General features: G+C 41.0%; 1 protein-coding gene across 1 annotated transcript in view; it reads right to left on the reverse strand.

The window, feature by feature from the left end:
- Positions 1–14,353, reverse strand: part of LOC131493497 (uncharacterized) — a 16,248-nt gene continuing 1,895 nt past the window's right edge. The window contains exons 2-3 of the mRNA XM_058698013.1: positions 875–995; positions 1–318 (exon numbers count right to left, since the gene is read on the reverse strand). Coding sequence (XP_058553996.1) covers positions 144–318; positions 875–995 — 296 coding nt within the window. The 3' untranslated portion in view covers positions 1–143. The remainder of the gene's footprint in view (positions 319–874; positions 996–14,353) is intronic.

Below are 14,353 nucleotides of genomic sequence, written 5' to 3' on the forward strand. Positions count from 1 at the left end.
TTATTTTCAATATTGCATTTATTCAAAAGTACATAAATATGTTACATAACACATAATGTAAACATTATAAAACTTGACTTGAATAATAAAACATTCTACTAAGAAAGAAAGATTGCGCATGAAGATTTTTGTGCCCACCCAAGTCAGAGTCCCTCGTTTACGTCACAGAAGCATGGTGGCAGGGAATCAAAGTCGGCATACAAGCTACATTCGTCACAGCATTGGAGGTTGGGATAAGACCCAGCAGTGATGGCTGCGGCCGCGACCTTGTCCAGGGGTGAATTTTTTAAGGCCAAACAAAGAGGTGCCTTTGAACATCTTAAGAAAAGACATACGCAAAGTATAGGATTAGAATTTTTCTTCTCCATCCATTTGTCACAATTATCAGGGGTACCTGGGAAGTTTAGGGCTGGAGCCAATCAAATACATGACACCAGCTCCAAACTAGAGTTCTCTGGCCCTGTCCCAAGTTCCTATCTAACCCCCTCCTCTCCTAGGATTGTTAGAAATGTAAAATCAGGTTGCAGCAAATAAGGGAGAGCGAACTACAAGCGTGGATCACCCAGCGGATCACTACAGGCCCATCAAGTGCAGAGCATGATTGGGAAGAGGGTCAACTCAGTGAGGGTAGGTGAAGCAAAGCAGCACCCAGCCACCCAGCCGAGAACATTCTACTTATGAGCTCACAGCCCTAAGCCAGAAGGGGAAAAAAACCAAGGTTCTACACTCACCTGCCTTTGCCTTTTCCAACCCACTTGCCCTTCCTGGCCTCACCCAGGGTGGGGCCACAGGGCAAGGAATGACCTTGCTCAAGCAGAGAGCCCCAGGTATCCTATTTGAGGGGGTATTTTTCACTCTTACCCACATCACTCACTTCAATGCGTTGGCTACTTTGTAGTAAAGACAGATGACAACAGCCATCAGCACAAGCATGGCCACCAGGATACTGCCAGCAATGCTGAACATAATTATTGTGTTGACTTTAGTAGACTTATCTAGGCAGAGAAGCGAAGGCAAGCAGTGAATGTGGCCTCCCTCCCCACACACCCACCTAGTGACCTCAGCAGCTTCCTCTAGTGGAAAAAGAATGAAACCCAAACCACGGATCCTTATGCAAAATGAGTCTTCCCAGAAAGCCTAGGACCCTACGCTGGCCCAGAGAGGGGGAAAGGGTGTATGTTTGAATGAGAGGAGACTGAAATACAAAATCCAGAAAGAAAGAACGTGGAAGAGTCCCATTCTTCCTTTCACAGGAAGTAATGCGCAGCTATACAAATGGTTTTAGTCCCAAATACCTGGATTTCCTGAGATACATTCATTTTCAGATTCAGAATTAAGTCCTCACTCGATATCAAGCTAAAAAAATCTATGGGAACGATTAAGGGGATGACTTTTTAAAAAGGTTATGTTCAACAATGCTGATCATATACAAATCCATTTTGTAAGTGATACATGTTTCAGGAAAACAGTTTTCTATTCTCCCACTGACAACTGCCATTTTTCCTTCTAAATCCTCCCAGGAAACCCAGTTTTTCTGGAATATGCAATTTTTTTAACCTTATTCCCTGAAACTGGGGGAAAGTGAAGAAGGACTGAAGAATAAACAATCCAACTGCCAAAACATACTTACTATTTTTTTCTTTAAAAAAAATTTTTTTAAACATTTATTTACTTTTGAGAGACAGAATGAGACAGAGCATGAGTGGGGGAGTGGCAGAGAGAGGCGGGGACACAGAATCCAAAGCAGGCTCCAGGCTCTGAGCTGTCAGCACAGAGCCCCCGACACGGGGCTCAAACTCACAGACCGCGAGATCATGACCTGAGCCGAAGTTGGGTGCTTAGCCGACTGAGCCACCCAGGCGCCCCCATACTTACTATTTTCTAACTCTTCCATGCTCGATGAATGCCGGCAGTAAAACAAAATTACAATTAATATAAACTTTAGGGAACAGTACATCTTATCAGGAATTTCTCAAACTTTTAATTTGAGAAAGAAAGTTCTAATTATCCCTGTTAGGAGTGATTAAGATATGAAGTTTGAAGAGCTTATTTTTAGATGCATAGTCTCCACGAGAGCTGGCAGAATGCACAGCCAATGTCCAGCTCCAACTTCTATGCCTGTCAGGCCATACATGGGCTGTGTGACATCAACACTTCAGACACCAACTCCCTTTCACAGAGTTCTGAATTCCATTCCACGTTCAGATATATGTTAGGACCAATAGCAAGACGAATGTCCAAATCCTATTCTAAATAATTTACTCTCAGTCTCACCTTTTTAAGTTTTCTTCCCTCAGAGAACCTTTTAGGGCTTGACCATTAATTAAAAGCAAATCTGGGATTTCAATAAAGTAAAATGACAGTAGTGTGGTAGTGTGGAGAGTCCAATATCTAAAAATACTCATATATTTAAAAGTTCAATTATAGAAGACTGGGTAGACTTTATGTTGTGGCAACACAATAGAATAATATATAGTTGTAGTCATTCTACAGGACTCAGATATAGGTTAACAGATGTTGGGACATTATACTTCTTGGCTAAGGCAAAAAGATTTCAAAAAGTAATTTGAATAGGATGCCTGTGATAAATCAGGATTCTATTATTTTGAAGTACTCATACCTAACAAAGCTCGTTCAATTAAATGAGGAAACTATTTTAACTATGAAGGGTTATTCCTTGTTGCTTTGTCCAAACCCTGGGTGGAATCACAAACAGCAGGGGAGTTATCAACAAAAACAGTGGCATAAGACCTCTGAAAATTCTTTCCTCTCTAAAAGCAATGAGGAATCTAGCAGAAAAACTGACTTTTTCAGACTCTGAAAATTAAAAGCTTGGTGCAGCTCAGGAAACATTTATTTAAGAAGAACTGAATCTTAGTATAAACAGCAAGGTTTAGGGGCGCCTGGGTGGCTCAGTCGGTTGAGCGGCCGACTTCAGCTCAGGTCACGATCTCGCGGTCCGTGAGTTCGAGCCCCGCGTCAGGCTCTGGGCTGATGGCTCAGAGCCTGGAGCCTGCTTCCGATTCTGTGTCTCCCTCTCTCTCTGCCCCTCCCCCGTTCATGCTCTGTCTCTCTCTGTCTCAAAAATAAATAAAAAACGTTAAAAAAGAAAATTAAAAAAAAAAAATAAACAGCAAGGTTTATCGCATTGTTCCATCCTTCACTCTCCAGCTCCATGGCAACCTTGAAAATAACGGCCCAGGCTCCAATGCAGCCACCAAAGGGAAAACAGAGGCAAAGCTCTATCAAAGCCTTATTCCCAAAGAATTGTCATTATTTGACCTGTGTGCTGGTTACCTGAAAATCCTCACCTGCAAAGCTATCTGTCTGTATTTGACATAACTTAAGAGTTCACCCAATGCAAAAAGTCTTCTTCTAAGGGGATTTTGGCAAAAACAATTACAGACAATAGTTTTAACTTCCTGGCTGCCTGAGGTAGTGGATAACATTTGGGGCAAATCACAGAGTAGCCAAACAGCTTAAAGGAAAAGTTGGTAAATTAGATGTCCATAGGAGTTTTGAAAAGCTCTGATATATTCCTGGGACTCTAAGCCATGCACAGGTGTAGGGTTGTGTGCATGTCTAAGGCTGTGAGCATACTCAAGAAAGACATGAGATGGCCCTAAGCATTCACCTCTCACTGACCTTGAGGCTTTTTCCAAGCAAAAAGTGAAGGCTGTGGCAGAGTTTTCAATTGCTTGGCTGATTGTCAAAGGCATGCCCCAATGCACACAGAGTCCCTCATGAAAGACTAGTGGATTTACTTGGTTCCAGGCATTTAAGGTAATCTTTGTCCAATCATTAGCTGATCACTAAGCTAATCAACAGAGACTTCAGTGTCCACATACAACAAAGATTACAGATTTTATAGAATTTGTTGAGAAGTCACCAAACAAAAACAAACTCTGGATGGCAGGGAGAATCAGATTTCCAGAGCTGCCATGTTATATTATTTTAAATGTCTAGTTTTCATTGAGACTACAAGACATGCGGAAAAAAAAAAAAAGAGAGATAGAGAAAAGAAAGAAAAAGGAAGGAAGGAAGGAAGGAAGGAAGGAAGGAAGGAAGGAAGGGAGGAAGGAAGGAAGGAAGGAAGGAAGGAAGGAAAGAAAAAACAAAAGTATGGCTGATAAAAGTAAAGTAATTAATAAAAAACTTTCCCTAGGAAGCCCAGACATTGGCCCTACTAGACACAGGTTTTAAATCAACTATTTTAAATATTTTCAAAGGAATCCATGTCTAAAGAACTAAAGTATGAGAATAATGACTGTGATGGAGAGTATCAACAAAGAGAGAAATTAGTAAAGAGTCAAACAGAAATTTCGGAGTTGGAAAGTGTAACTGAGAAAAATTCATGAGAAAAGCTTAACAGCAGATCTGAGCAGGCAGAAGAAATAATCAGTGAACTCAAAGATAGGTCAATTGAGAATATCCAGTCTGAGGAACAGAAAAAAAAAGGATGAATAAAAATCAACGCAGAAATTCCTGTTCCACCACAACATGTAAAAAGCTTGGGAGGTGCCATGCTCAAAATAAGAAAAAAGCTGAACAATTGATAATCATAATGTCTTCCTAGGTCAACCAGTGAATTGAAGTCACAGGGCAAACAGACACCCCAAAACTGAAGAGACTGGTGAATACAGAGAATCACAGCTTATCAGAAGCAGAAGCCACTGCTAGAGTCAGCAACTGATAGGAATTTTTAAATGGTAATTGATAAATTGCTAGAGGCTGAATGAGGACCAGCATGGAAGAAACAAATTCTTGGGGTCCCAAGTTTCATCTGGGAGGGGAGCCACTTTCATGAATTTTACCTCAAGGAGATCAACTAGATCTGTGAAGACCACAGAAAAATCCCCTCATGTTTTGGTCTCCACTGATACCGCAGTGGAGGTGGTCTTATTCAGGAGGTGAAAGTCCTGAATTTCCAGTAAGCCTTCTCTGATACTACCCCAGCAATTAAGCGGAATGGTGCCTCATTATCACTGGGTCAAAACGAAAAGTTCACACTTCCCAAGATCTCCACCGATGGGGGTGTTATCACCCAGTGTTCTCTGACACTAGTCTGGCAAAAAGGGGTGATTTGGGACAATACTTTATAGCCCGGTGAGAGTGAAAGTCTAGGTTAAGTCTTTACTGGGGAGGGGGGCTGCGGGTGAGCCACAGTTTTTTTCTGGGATATTTGGCTGGAATACAGGCTCCCTGTCTTGTCAGGCTCCTCCCCTCCTTTTTTTTTTTTTTTTTTTTTTTGGTCCTTTGGCTAGAGACAACAGGGTTTTGCTTTTTTGGTTTGCTGGCTTGTTGTTTGTTTTTGTAATTTTTTTGTTTTCTGTGTTTGTTTTTGTCTGCACCTATTGGTGTTTCCAGGTTGCTGCTTCTTCATCTCCAAGTCTGGAAATATGAGGCAGTAACAAAACCCAGAGAGCTCACCACCATGTTCCTTGGATTTCAAGTTTCCTAACTTGTCTGTTTTCTTCTCTCCACCTGTCAAGGCCTTGTGTTTGTTTTATACATAACGTCCAGGATTTTTAGTCACACTTGGTAGAAAGCGTAAAAGTACACCTACTCCATCTTCCCAGAAGCAGAAGTCCCTCGTATGGAAGATTTGGGGTTTTGTTGTTTTTATTTTTATATTTTAGTTAACATACAGTACAATATTGGTTTCAGAAGTAGAATTCAGTGACTCATCACTTACACACAACACCCAGTGCTCATCACAAGTGCCCTCTTTAATACCCATCACCCATCTAGTCTATCTCTCACCCACCGCCCTCCATCAACCCTGTTTGTTCTCTATTATCAGGAGTCTCTTGTAGTTTGTTTCCCTTTCTTCTCCCCAACCACACGTTCATCTGTTTTGTTTCTTAAATTCCACAAGCTAAATCATGTTATTTGTTTTTCTCTGGTTGACTTATTTCACATTCTAGCTCCAGCCACATTGCTGCAAATGGCAAGATTTCATTCTTTACACACACCATATCTTCTTTATCTTTTCATCAGTCAACGGACATTTGTGCTCTGTTTAGCTATTGTTGACAATGCCTGTATGGGAGATGGTGAAATCAATCCTCTACTTAATGGCCATAGTCACTGTGCCAATCCTGCACTTGTCTGCCTCTGAAAGTGAATGCCTCCTTAAATCTTGTGTCCCAGGCACTTCCCGTGTCATCTTAGATGGGGCCCTGTCCACCTTTCCACATAGTCTACCTCTCCAGCTTCATCTCCCACTGCATTTCCCCATATGCCATGCATTTTCATGCCACTGAGCCTTGACTAGATGGCTCTCCCAGTCCCTTTCCTCCTCTATCTGCCGTAATACTAACCCTGCAGGGCTTTACTCAATGCAACATCCTGGGTAAATTCTTCACTGCTTCCCATCTGTCTCCCATGTTAATTGCTCGTTTTCCTCTGTATCCATGACACGTGCTTGTACCTCTCTAAAAATTTGAATTCCAGGGGCGCTAGGTGGCTCAGTCAGTTAAGCGTCCGACTTCAGTTTAGGTCATGAGCTCATAGCTCATGAGTTCGAGCCCCACATCAGGCTCTGTGCTGACCACTCAGAGCCTGGAGCCTGCTTGGATTCTGTGTCTGCCCCTCCCCTGCTCATGCTCTGTCTCTCAAAAATAAATAATAAACATAAAAAATTTTAATTCGAGTTTCATTTGTCGTAAGGATTTCCAGTTCCTGTTTTAACTCTGAACAGACATTTGTCTTGAGTACAGGAACCTACTATGTTCACTCTCACTGAACCCAATACTCTGGAGTTGAATTAACTGTGGGGTGTTTTTCTGCTTTTTATCTTACAAAAATGTTTTTTTCCAAGCTTCTTTTCTATGCCCTCCATCGAAGCAGCAACTATTCTGAGGGACATGTTCTCGAATGAGCTTAGTCATGATTAAATAGACAAGTTATGTAGACCTTCCCTACAGAGATGACCACTTCATTTCTTGGTTTCCTTTTATTCCTGTGGTTACTTGGTTGCCGTTTGAGGAGTCTGTACATTGAAAATTTGCCTTGTATCAAGGTATGTTTCACCGGGCAGAAACTCAGGATCCCCAGTATCAAACAGAGGGCTTAGAGTCCACTAGGTGCTGACACATTTCATGGGCAATGACCCAAATATGAATTTTGTCAATCTGATAGCAACTTGCCTGATCTAAACCTCTAAATTCAGACAGAGCAATAAATTCGGACGAAACAGTAAACCATGAGCATTATTACTTCATTTATTGTTCAAAATATTCTAGGGGCTCCTGGGTGGCTCAATCAATTGGGCGTCCAACTCTTGATTTTGGCTCAAGTCATGACCCCACTTTCATGAGATCGAGCCCCGTATTGGGCTCTGCACTGACAGTGTGGAGTCTGCTTGGGATTCTCTCTCCCTCTCTGTCCCTCTCCCACTCTCTCAAAATAAATAAATAAACATTAAAATATAATATTTTACTCATTACTTATTAGTCAGCAACATGAAGCTACTGACCTTATTACTTCCAATATGTTTTAGCAGTATTTTTCTGATCTTCACTGGAGATGGCCAGAAGACAATGACTAAGACTTGGACAGATGAGGAAACTGAAGCACAGAGAGCAGAAGTGACTCCCTTAGGTCCCCTAGCAAGTCACTGGCAAGGCAGCAACTAAGGCCTGGTTCTGTGATCTATCCCTCCAGCCCCCTCCTCCCAGATCCAGTGCCCTTCTACCCCCTCAACCTTTCTGCAACCCTCTGAAATGATGTGTGCCCCATTCACAGTGCCCACTAAACCTATCATCCAGAGGCTTTGATTTTGGCTCGGAGCTGAAAGATATGCAAACCAGTTGCATTTCATTTAGGGAAGGGCCTGGTTATTGTTAATATTTTCATCCTAAGTGCTATTCACATGTAGTGATTGGTCAGGAGTACTGAGAGTGGGGCGGGTGGGTGGCTCAGTCAGTTCAGTGTCTGGCTCTTGATTTTGGCTCAGGTCATGATCTCAAGATCATGGGATCAAGCCCAGTGTCAAGCCCCATGGCAGGCTCTCTCCCTCTTCCTCTGCCCCTCTTGTGAGCATGCCTGTGCACTCTCTCCTAATAAAAGAAAGGAGAAAAAAAAGGTACTCAGAGTGGTGGGAGAGGCCATGTGTTCCAGATAGCAAAAAGTAGGCAGTGGCTGTATGCAGAATCCAGGAGTTGAACTTTGTGATGTGATCCAGGTTACAGGGGTTTGTTTTCCTGGCAAATTCTTCATCATTCACACCCACAAGGACTTTCACCCAGGCCCCTTACTTCGCCAAGTGCCCATCCTGTGGCTCTCGCCTGGGGCAGGTGGTTGCAAACACCCTGCTACTTGTAAATTGCACATCTGTGGCAGAAAGCAGCCCAGGTTCCAGGCTACTGGAATAAGCCTGTGAGCACCCCCTTACTTGGCCCAGGTTCCATCTCCAGACCTCTTCCGCAGCTCCTGCTCTGCTCCTAGGATCTTCATCTTTACCCTCAGACTCCTGCTCAGCTGAGGACCTTGCTATGGTTCTGGCAACTACCATGAAAAGAGTCAGGTTTTGCCCTAAATAGGAAGGATCTTCCAAACTGAAATCCTCTTCTAGCAGTACATGCTACTATAGTATAGGATAGAATCTATACATGCCAGTTAATTCCCTGATTAATTCCCAAATCTGTGTCTGTGTAAGACTGGTTCTAATGCTTGCTTTGTCTTTTCAGCCTAAGTTTTTCTTACCTTTTAGCATGCATTATGTTTTGCTGAAAACCAGACATAATGTATCTGGAGAAATGTATAGGACCTGAAGTAATCAGGTTGTTAGTGTGGAGTTTTATGTTAATCTGGTTAAGATAGGCTATGCTTAACATTTGCTGTAACTATAGGTGTCAGAGGCTTCAATTTCCTCCAGTATTCTTGCTTTTGTTCCCCCACCCCCGTCTTTGGTTTCCCTAGAAACTCTTTTAAAATAGTCTGCATCCTACTCTTTCAACTGTCATCTGTTTTTATACTGAAGCCCTATTAATATTGGTAAGGCACTGGGGAAGGAAGACATTCCAGAATCTTATGACTAAATCTATTTTTAGCATACCCGAGTCCCTAGCCTGTCACCATCAAAAATGTCTTTTTTTTTTTTTCCCCTGCCCCTATTTGCTGACTGGAAGGCTAAAGGGGTCAGAGTAGTCTAATTGCTCATCCCCAGGTCACAAAAGACTCTGGTGGTTTCCCCTGAGGGTACACCTTTGTTAAGAATACTGTGGCCTGGAGCATCTGGGTGACTAGGTCAGTTAAGCCTCTGACTTCAGCTCAGGTCATAATCTCACGGTTCATAGGTTTGAGTCAGGCTCTGTGTTGACAGCTTGGAGCCTGCAGTCTGCTTCAGATTCTGTGTCTCCCTCTCTCTGTGACCCTCCCCCACTTATGTACTGTCTCTCTCTCTCAAAAATAAATAAACATTTTTTTTTTTTTTTTTTTTTTTTTTTTTAGGAATACTGTGGGCTGTATTTCCAAATGGTTACTTTCCCCTCCCCACTGCAGAAAGCCTGAGGGGATTCTTCTCCAATCTTCACTGTGTAAATATGGTGGGGTTCCCAGAAGTAAAACCCATAAAAGTATGGGACTACTAAATGTGGGCTCTCAGGGGTTTCCATCTCCTAGCTAGCTAGTCCACACTTGGCTTCCAGCAATTTATTAATGACCATTTAAGTGTTCCTACAAGTTACTGCCTCCAGAAGATTCTGTCCCTGATAAGCAAATCTCAAGCGTGATTTTCTGCATTTACCTCTCTCCAGTTTTCAGAGTGGCTCTTTGTTTGCCCTGTGACCTCAGTTATCTGGTAGATTTTTCAAAAGTCATTGCTTTTCAGTTGAAACAGCTTTTCTCTTATGATAAAGACAGTTGTGATGAATTCCAAACTCTTTGCATGTCAGAGCTGAAACCAAAAGTGTTGATTTTTTTTTTTAATTAATAATATAAACCCACGTAAACAAAAGCTCTTTGGAGTATTCAACCCATGAGAATGTAAAGGGTCCTAGGCCAAAAGTATCTGAGAACTACTGTGTTACAATACACAGTCAGTCACGATTCACACTATAAATCCTAAGTTAATAATAAACTGCTCTTTAAAATAACTAAGCCAATCTGAAAAAGAAAAGGGAGATGACGCAAATAGATAAAATCATGAATGAAAATGGAATTATTACAACCAATCCCTCAGAAATACAAGCAATTATTAGGGAATACTATGAAAAATTATATGCCGACAAACTGGACAACCTGGAAGAAATGGACAAATTCCTAAGCACTCACGCACTTCCAAAACTCAAACAGGAAGAAACAGACAACTTGAACAGACGCATAACCAGCGAAGAAACTGAATCAGTTATCAAAAATCTCCCAACAAATAAGAGTCCAGAACCAGATGGCTTCCCTGGGGAATTCTACCAGACATTTAAAGCAGAGATAATACCTATCCTTCTCCAGCTGTTCCAAAAAATAGAAAGGGAAGGAAAACTTTCAGACTCATTCTATGAAGCCGGCATTACTTTGATTCCTAAACAAAACAGAGACCCAGCAAAAAAAGAGAACTACAGGCCAATATCCTTGATGAATATGGATGCAAAAATTCTCAATAAGATACTAGCAAATTGAATTCAACAGCATATAAAAAGAATTATTCACCATGATCAAGTGGGATTCATTCCTGGGCTGCAGGGCTGGTTCAACACTTGCAACGTAATACATCACATTAATAAAAGAAATAGAACCATATGATCCTGTCAATGGATGCAGAAAAAGCATTTGACAAAATTCAGCATCCTTTCTTAATAAAAACCCTAGAGAAATTCGGGATAGAAGGAACATACTTAAACATCATAAAAGCCATTTAAGAAAAGCCCACAGCTAATATCATCCTCAATGGGGAAAAACTGAGAGCTTTTTCCCTGAGATCAGGAACAAGACAGGGATGCCCACTCTCACCGCTGTTGTTTAACATACTGTTGGAAGTGCTAGCATCGGCAATCAGACAACAAAAGGAAATCAAAGGCATCAAAATTGGCAAAGATGAATTCAAGCTTTCACTTTTTGCAGATGACATGATATTATACCCGGAAAACCCGACAGACTCCACCAAAAGTCTGCTAGAACTGATACATGAATTCAGCAAAGTCGCAGGATACAAAATTAATGTACAGAAATCAGTTGCATTCTTATACACTAATAATGAAGCAACAGAAAGACAAATAAAAAAACTGATCCCATTCACAATTGCATCAAGAATCGTAAAATACCTAGGAATAAACCTAACCAAAGAAGTAAAAGATGTGTGTGCTGAAAACTATAGAAAGCTTATGAAGGAAATTGAAGAAGATACAAAGAAAGGGAAAAACATTCCGTGCTCATGGATTGGAAGAATAAATATTGTTAAAATGTCAATACTACCCAAAGCTATCTACACATTCAATGCAATCCCAATCAAAATTGCACCAACATTCTTCTTGAAGCAATCCTAAAATTTGTATGGAACCACAAAAGACCCTGAATAGCCAAAGTAATATTGAAGAAGAAGACCAAAGCAGGAGGCATCACAAGCCCAGACTTTAGCCTCTACTACAAAGCTGTAATCATCAAGACAGAATGGTATTGGCACAAAAACAGACACATAGACCAATGGAATAGAATAGAAACCCCAGAACTAGACCCACAAAAGTATGGCCAGCTAATCTTTGACAAAGCAGGAAAGAATATCCGATGGAAAAAAGACAGTCTCTTTAACAAATGGTGCTGGGACAACTGGACAGCAACATGCAGAAGAATGAAACTAACCCACTTACTTACACCATTCACAAAAATAAACTCAAAATGGATAAAAGTTCTGAATGTGAGACAGGAAACCATCAAAACCCTAGAAGAGAAAGCAGGAAAAAACCTCTCTGACCTCAGCCACAGCAATTTCTTACTTGACACATCTCCAAAGGCAAGGGAATTAAAAGCAAAAATGAACTATTGTGACCTCATGAAGATAAAAAGCTTCTGCACTGCAAAAGAAACAATCAACAAAACTAAAAGGCAACCAACAGAATGGGAAAAGATATTTGCAAATGACACATCAGACAAAGGGCTAGCATCCAAAATCTATAAAGAACTCACCAAACTCCACACCCAAAAACCAAATAATCCAGTGAAGAAATGGGCAGAGGGGCGCCTGGGTGGCTCAGTCAGTTGAGCGTCCGACTTCGGCTCAGGTCATAATCTCACGACTCATGAGTTCGAGCCCCTAGTCGGGCTCTGTGCTGACCGCTCAGAGCCTGGAGCCTGCTTTGGATTCTGTGTCTCCCTCTCTCTCTGCCCCTCCTCCACTCATGCTCTGTCTCTCACTCTCTCTCAAAAATAAATAAACATTCAAAAAAAATTTTTTTTAAAAGAAATGGGCAGAAAACATGAATAGACACTTCTCTAAAGAAGACATCCAGATGGCCAACAGGCACGTGAAAAGATGCTCAATGTCACTCCTTATCAGGGAAATACACATCAAAACCACACTGAGATATCACGTCACACCAGTCAGAGTGGCCAAAATGAACAAATCAGGAGACTATAGATGCTGGAGAGGATGTGGAGAACGGGAACCCTCTTGCACTGTTGGTGGGAATGCAAACTGGTGCAGCCACTCTGGAAAACAGTGTGGAGGTTCCTCAAGAAATTAAAAATAGATCTACCCTATGACCCAGCAATAGCACTGCTAGGAATTTACCCAAGGGATACAGGAGTGCTGATGCATAGGGGCACTTTTACCCCAATGTTTATGCAGCACTTTCAACAATAGCCAAATTATGGAAAGAGCTTAAATGTCCATCAACTGATGAATGGATAAAGAAATTGTGGTTTATATACACAACGGAATACTACTTGGCAATGAGAAAGAATTAAATATGGCCTTTTGTAGCAACGTGGATGGAACTGGAGAGTATTATGCTAAGTGAAATAAGTCATACACAGAAAGACAGATCCATATGTTTTCACTCATGTGGATCCTGAGAAACTTAACAGAAGACCAAGGGGAAAGGGAAAGGGAAAAAAAAAAGTCAGAGAGGGAGAGAGCCAAACCATAAGAGACTCTTAAAAACTGAGAATAAACTGAGGGTTGATGGGGGTGGGAGGGAGGGGTGGGTGGGTGATGGGCACTGAGGAGGGCACCTGTTGGGATGAGCCCTGGGTGTTGTATGGAAACCAATTTGACAATAAATTCCATATTAAAATAAATAAAATAAAATAAAATAAAATAAAATAGCTAAGCCAAAAACTTACATTGTGATATTGGTGGGAAGTTTTTAAAAATATGTTTTATTCTTTATCTGAAGTGGGGGGAAAAAAACAAAAACAAAAAAAATCTCCAATTCATGACAAGAGTAATGTAGCACATTAAAACCAAAGTAATCTCAGCAACCACCATTCTAGCTTTGAAAAAAAAAAAAGCATAAGATTGAATTTACTCATTTCTCCTTTTTCTGCTCCTCTTACATTGTAATAAAGTTCTGAACTCATACTGCTACCCTTATCAGTTCCATGCAAAAACATATTCTGAATATGTCCAACCAAGTATAAAATAATCTCTAATCTCAATAATCATTCAGATGGTAAGGAACACAAATATGAGAATTATTTCATAAAGTCCCAAACCACAAGGGAGTTATAGTACCTAAAACTTCTAAGTGTAGTACAGAAAAATTAGTAATTAATTTTGTAGTGCAGTGGAGGTCTATACTTGGTTTTCAACAGTAGAGAGGATTTTTCCCTGCTATCCCAAAAAAAACAAAAAAAACAAAAAAAACCATTGTAGGTAGAGAGAAAAGCATGTGCAAAGGTAGAAGAGACCAGAATGCAGGCAGGAGACAAGAGTATGAAAGGCTTTATATGCTAAGCTAATGAACAAAGACGATGGTGACTCAGGAGCAGGACAATCAGAGGACAGTGCAAAGAATGAAATGGAGAAGATGAAAATGAAAGCTAATGACCAGTGAACAAACTCTGGGGATTATTCAAATGGAAGTGCTTGAGAACAGAAGAGGCAGAGGTGGAAAAAGGCAGGAAGGTTTTTCTTTTAAAAAAGCAAGCAAGCAAGCAAGAGTGAAAGAAAGAATGAAAGAAAAAAGAAGGAAGGAAGGAAGGAAGGAAGGAAGGAAGGAAGGAAGGAAGGAAGGAAGGAAGGAAAGAAAGAAAGAAAGAAAGAAAGAAAGAAAGAAAGAAAGAAAGAAAGAAAGAAAGAAAAAGAAATCAAGACTTTGTGGTTTCTTGGATATATGGGAATGAAAGAAAGGGAAGGACCACAGAACTCTATAGTTTTCTGACCTACAGCTTTCAGTTTTATGTAAGTCAACACCCA

Source organism: Neofelis nebulosa, chromosome 13, assembly GCF_028018385.1.
Source record: "Neofelis nebulosa isolate mNeoNeb1 chromosome 13, mNeoNeb1.pri, whole genome shotgun sequence".
NCBI classification, from domain to species: Eukaryota; Metazoa; Chordata; class Mammalia; order Carnivora; family Felidae; genus Neofelis; species Neofelis nebulosa.